The sequence below is a fragment of the Spermophilus citellus genome, assembly GCF_964194105.1.
Source record: "Spermophilus citellus genome assembly, chromosome: 4".
Lineage (NCBI taxonomy): Eukaryota > Metazoa > Chordata > Mammalia > Rodentia > Sciuridae > Spermophilus > Spermophilus citellus.
In genome coordinates, this window is record NC_138185.1 from 56,372,092 (window position 1) to 56,378,091 (window position 6,000).

Here is a 6,000-nt window from a genome sequence, read left to right on the forward strand (position 1 = left end):
TATATGTGGGCACTGGCAATGTGCCCCCTTCTTCTAAAGGGTTTACATGTGTTAACTCTCTTAGCCATCAGGACCTTCCCACTTTAAAGATGAGGAAATCGAGGCACAGAAAAGTTGGGTGTCTTGTCTTGGGTTCCACATCTTGCAGCATGGCTTTTTTTCCATTATTATGACTGCAAAAGGAAGCAGAAAGGTGCGGGCCCTTCCCACACTTGGCAGAGGAAGTGCCGTCTATGCAAGAACTGGCTGCAGACTCCCAACGGCCCGTGAAAGCCCTGGGCTAGCCTTTCTGATGCACCATGAGGTGCAGCCATGCTTGACAGTGGGTCTGGTGTTCTCTGAGCTTTTTCCTGATGGTAAAAAGAAAACTCAGATTCTTACTCAAAAGTCGAGAGTGCCCTTGATGGCACCTGTGCTGACAGCCTAGAAAAATCAATGCCACAGTTGCTGTAGGTGGGTGACACCAGCAGTTTTGTTGCCTTTTCAGCGTGACTGGGAAACTCTGAGAATAGACTGGAGACCCCACCTTTGGCTTAACCCAACAGAGGCATGAAATTGAAGGAAACGTGTGAATAAACAGCTGTCAATATCTGGAGCCTCTAAGTGACAACCACGTGGGGACCGATAACCGACAACTGTCCTAAGGAGAAGCAGATCTGCTCTGTAGGAGACTCCCAGCCCTCAACCGGGAGGATGCACTCTCCACTGGGAAGCTACTTCCTTAAAAATAAGCACAGTGTTTGTGCACAGTGCTTTCCTGTGCAGGTCACGATGCGTGAACAAAGCCGCTCATACAAAAGTGCTCAGCACAATTACCTCTTTGCATCCCCAAAACAGCCCTCAATATCAGCATAATTATTCCCCTATTTATGACTGAGGAAACTGAGGCTGAGAGAAGTGACTTCCCAACAGCCCCACAGACTACAGAGATGGGGACAATCGGAATCCATCTTGGTTTAGCCTTTCTTGTCCCTAGGAGTGTCCCTACAGCCTCCTTTCTTACTACTGAGGTGGGAAGGGCATCTGCAGGTAGGCAATTCCCAATCAGGGACCAAAGACAAACCGGTTCTCCCAGGGGCACAGGTTTGTTTGTCTCCTCCTGTGAGGCTCTGGTTACCAAGGGGCCTGCAAGCTGGGCCCTTCTCAGCAGTCACAGAAGGAGCCATCTGGGTCTGGTGGGGGAGGGGTGTTACCTTCACTGCTTCCCAGCTGGAATTCACCAGGTGCTGCCGGAAGGGCCCAAAACCTGAAACCAAAGACATCCAGGTTTTCTCAAGCAAGGCCACATCCATATAAGATTCTCTTTCTGCTCCCCAGGTCATTGTGGGTCCTGGACAACTCCAACAACCTTGCCAATCTGGGAACACCCTCAGAGTTCTCGTGCAAGGCACAGTGAGGAGTCGAAAAGGAAGGTGGGACCTATTCACTGCCACGCTGGGGGGGGGGGCATGGTTGGGGCATATGTGCACAAATGACTAATAGAAAAGTAGGCTTTGTAGAGAACGCAGTATTGGACCCACATAAATGTGCCCAATTGTTTGGTTACAAAGGTGCAAAAAAATTCAGTGGAGAAGGACAACCATTTCAACAAATAGTACTGGATCGACTGGACATAAAACACTGAGCCCTCAAACTAAACCTTACACCTCATGCACAAATGAATTCAAAATGGTTATGGACTTAAATGTAAGAAGTAAAACTATACAAACATTTAGGGGGAAAAAGAAGTGAAAAAAATCTTGGGACCTTAGGTTACACAAAGAGTTCTTAGATTCAAAACAACAACAAAAAGCCAGGCATGGTGATGCACACTTGTAATCCCAGTGGCTTGAGAGGCTGAGGCAGGAGGATTACAAGTTCAAAGCCAGCCTCAGCAATTTAGAGAGTCCCTAAGCAACTCAGTAAAACCCTGTCTCTAATTAAAATACAAAATAGGGCTGGGGATGTGACTCACTGGTTGGGTGCTCAAGTTCAATCCCTGGTACCCTCCCTCTATAAAAAAAGTGTAAAACTTTTAGGTCTGGAGGATGGTTTAGTGGTAGAGTGTGTGTTTAGCATGCACAAGGCCTCTAGTTCAATCCCTAGCACTAGAAAGATAGATGGAGGGGGAGGAGGAGGAGACCTCTGACTTTGACTGAATTCTATAGAATAAATATGAACTCCCAGGGCAACAGTCAGCAAATAAAGAATGGCAATAGGAAATATTGAGAATAAGGGGAAAAAATCCTAAATACCTCCTAGGATAGATAATAAAAATGCCGTAGCACACAGAACTAGCACATTCTGTTTTAGAATCATATTCAAATCAGCAAAAATTACACCTCTTTTTTTTTTGAAATTAGGAAAACAAATCAATAAGTGAAGGTTTGAAGCTTTTGCTTTGCTGGGTCAGATCTCACTGTCAACCTGCCAGCTCTGGAGGGGAACTTGCAAAAAAGAGCTGGAGAAATCTAGGGGAATGAGAGAGGCCCTCTGGAGGCAGGTTTCCTCTGCCTTTCATTGCTATCATTTGGTGCCAATCAGAAAGAACACCTTGATCTTGACACCATTTGTCAGAGCCCTGGTTTTCCCATCATCTGTCTATGTGCCAATTGTCTTGGTGAGATTTACACATTAAGCAAATCCAATTATATAAAGAGGCTGCCCTGGGCAGCTCAGAACATTTCTAATAAAGGAGGTCATACTCTGGAATCTGGTGGACATCCTCAGATCGTGGCTGATTATCAAGTACATCATCAACAATCTAGAGTCTGCTGGCAAACCACAGGCTGACAACATAAAGGAAAGCGTGGGTGTGATTCTAAGAGGGGCAATGGTGCTTCAATATCCATATTTCATTTGAGACAAGCACTGCATTGACTAGGAGTACAGTTTCCTTAGGAATTCAAACGTAATTTGAATCATTCAATTTCTAGACTCAAAATGAGAACGAGGGAGATAAAAGGGTTTCAAAAGAATTTTCTTTTTAGAAGGTTGATAGAAGTTTGAATTGCAATCTGAAAATATTAAGATGGGTAACTTTCAATTAAGATGGGTGACTTTCATGCATACAGGAATCTTCATCTGTTGAATGCTTCCTTCATCCAACAGTATTCAAAAAAACATAAAATGTGCTAAATGTGTCTAACTAAAAATAAAGAGCTTTGGTGACTAACTAAAAATAAATAAAGAGCTTTGTGAGGAAAGTTCAAGCCCCCAGGGACCAGCTGTGAGGCACAGTGGTGGTAGTGGGGTGGCTTCAGATTTGCTTGTGAAATGCAGGAGCAAACAGCTATCATTCCTTCCAAGTTGACCTTTTGAGGTTCAGAGGCATCCACTCGTGACAGGGGTGGGGATGGGGCTTCAGGGTTCCCATAGTAAGAAACTCATTCTGTATGTGGAACCGTGTGCTCCTTTCTCTTTTGGGGGTTGGAGCGGGAAGTGCAGGGGAGGGGTCACCACAGAGGTACTGTGAGAGCCTGGTGAGGGTCCTGATCTTTTTGAGCCAGTATGTCCCTCTTTCTTATTATGAAAGTGCTCTCCTAAGGATACCACTTATGTCCAGCCAGCGGGTCCTAGACTCAGGGACAGCCGGTGAAAGCCTCAGCTTCCTCCCTGAGGAACTGAAAGACAGGAAAGGTTTGAGCCTAAGCCACACGTGGGCACCTTCGTGCATGCCTCTGGAGTTATTTGCAGCGAAGCAGAAGCAGGGAAGCCTCTGTTCCTTTCTTGTTTTTTTAATAGGACATAGCAGGAAGTTAGCCTCCTTCTGGAATTTTTAGCACCACCAGTTGCCACTCTTTTTTCCCCTCAGGGAACTGTTTACGACCAGGATCAAGCAAGTGCGCATTCCAGGTGCAGGCTAAAAGCAGCAGCAAATGGGAATGCACAAAAGTATAGCCTTACCGGTCACCACCACACAGCTGGATTGAGAATCCATGAAGCCCAAGTGGGGGGCCCGCGCAATTAGCAGGGGCCCGGGTGCAGCGGTGTGGCGCTCCTCTCCGCCCGCTGCAGGCCACCCTGCAGCTCCAGAGTGCCTGTGCCCGGCCTCTCTGCCGCCGCGTTACCGGCCGGCCCGAAAGGCCAAGGTCGAAGCGGGTGGCGGCGGTGGTGGTAAGGTGATGCCCCTTGAAAGCACAAATAGCCAGCTCAGAACTCAGGAGCTGCTAGAGACAAACCAGTAGAGGGTTGGAGTGCCACCAGGCGCTTTCTGGACTCTCGGCCTGGGTCATGCGCCACGATGCAGTGACCATTTGTCCTGGTTTCCCAGATCGAGGATTTAGGACCAGGACTAAAATATTCTTAAAGCAGCGGACCGTGGGTACCCTATGTTTATACCATGATTTTTCCTCCTTAGCAATGCTCCCTCTCCCTTGCCTGAATTCGTCATTGTAGTTTGGCTATTATAATTCGGTGAGATTTAGTTGCTTTCAAAAGGGATTCTGCCAACTACTTTTTTTTAAAAAAAGAAGAAAAGAAAAAAAGAATGTCCCCAGCATCCCCCTCCCCGCCCCACACAATACACACAGATATGAAGCTATGACCTGCACCTTTGAAAAAATAATTTTAGTCCTAGATGAACACAATACCCTTTGTTTTATTTGCTTATTTTAAGTGCTGCTGAGGATCAAACTCAGTGCCTCACACGTGCTAGGCAAGCGCTTTACCGCTGAGCTACAGCCCCAGCCTTATGACACCCACCTTTGAAGTGTTGGTTGCAAACACCTGCTGTTTAGGAACTGTGGGCAAGCTCACCCTTTATCTTTTCCTGTTCTGTGAACTTGGGAGTCTTACTGTGTTCTGGGCAGTGTCTCTGCTCCTGGGCTCTAAAGGGCAGGTGCTCACCAGCTGGTTGTCACTATTGGTCCCAGTCTGTGAGCTCAGCACCCCTCCTGCTTGCAAAAAAATGGCCTATGCCATGCTCCACTCCCTAAATGTGCGGTTGAATGTGAGAGCAGCCCTGGCATCTTCCCTAGTACAGTAGGCATTCCTCTTTTTAATTGTGTCAGAGTAACCAAAAAAGCTAACATTTGGGGTTATTTCTATAACTGAAGATGCCATGTTAGGCAACATCTTGACCTTTCTGAAAATACTATTAAAATACCCCCCCCCTTTACTAAAAACACTATCTTTCAAAAGCTGTGTAATAAAAGGAGCAAAAAACAATTCTCTTTTCCTATGTGGGCAACACCACGAGAATCTCATTCCAGGGAATGAGCTCAAGCACTGTGCTGCTTCTGGAAAGTTCAGTGTGTTGTGTGCAAGACAAAGCAACCATGCTGGTTCCAACTACTTAATTGGTCCCGTGATTAAAAAGAAATTGCACCCCCTTAGTTGGGCTCACTGATAAGGACTGGACCCCACTGATGCTCTCCTGGGATTCTGAAGCAACAGGATCCTTTTAATTGGCCTCTGGAGGGGGCTGCAAGCTACTTGACAGCTGAGAGCAGGTGGGAAGTGCCATTTGCCTTCACTGACCTGCCACCACCTACCCTTGGAAGCTGAGGTCAACCCTGTTTTGTGAGAGATGCAAAGGGCTTTGGATTGCACTTTATTTTTAAGTTAAAGTGGGCAATGCAAAAATTCAAGCTTGAAAGCAGTTAGCTAGTTTCTCACATTCCCTTGGGCATTTGTAGATTTTTGTGTCAACTCCCTCAGGTTAGCATCTCTGATTTGTGGCACCTAACCTAGTTCTTCTATCAGAAGGGTTTTGGGTTCCTATCACACTTAAGGGAGGAAGGTGGGAAGTCATAAAATGCCCACATTTGTAAAGTTGGTTGGTTCTAGGGTCAAACTCCAAAATCAACACTAACTAATGAGGTCCAGGAATCATAACTTAAGTTTACTGATGTTAACTTATTATGCTTAGAGAAAGCAGACTCCTTGGCTGCGATGACTGCTAGTTTTGTTGTTGCTGTTGTTCGTTTGTTTGGGGTACTAGGGATTTAACCCAGGGGCAATTTACCACCGAATTACGTCCCCAACCATCTTTATTTTTTATTTTGAGACAGGGTCTCA

At 46.2% G+C, this 6,000-nt stretch overlaps 1 protein-coding gene across 6 annotated transcripts in view; it reads right to left on the reverse strand.

Moving 5' to 3' along the window:
* Positions 1–3,978, reverse strand: part of PGPEP1L (pyroglutamyl-peptidase I like) — a 29,110-nt gene extending 25,132 nt beyond the window's left edge. For 3 of the 6 annotated variants that reach the window (XM_081291220.1, XM_081291217.1, XM_081291215.1), the window contains exon 1: positions 3,886–3,972. In XM_081291220.1, the coding sequence (XP_081147346.1) occupies positions 3,886–3,919 (34 nt within the window). In that variant the 5' untranslated portion in view covers positions 3,920–3,972. Of the gene's footprint in view, positions 1–1,193; positions 1,247–3,885 lie in introns of all 6 variants that reach the window. The other 3 variants (XM_081291216.1, XM_081291218.1, XM_081291219.1) reach the window with 3 other exon arrangements.
* Positions 3,979–6,000: the final 2,022 nt, after the last annotated feature.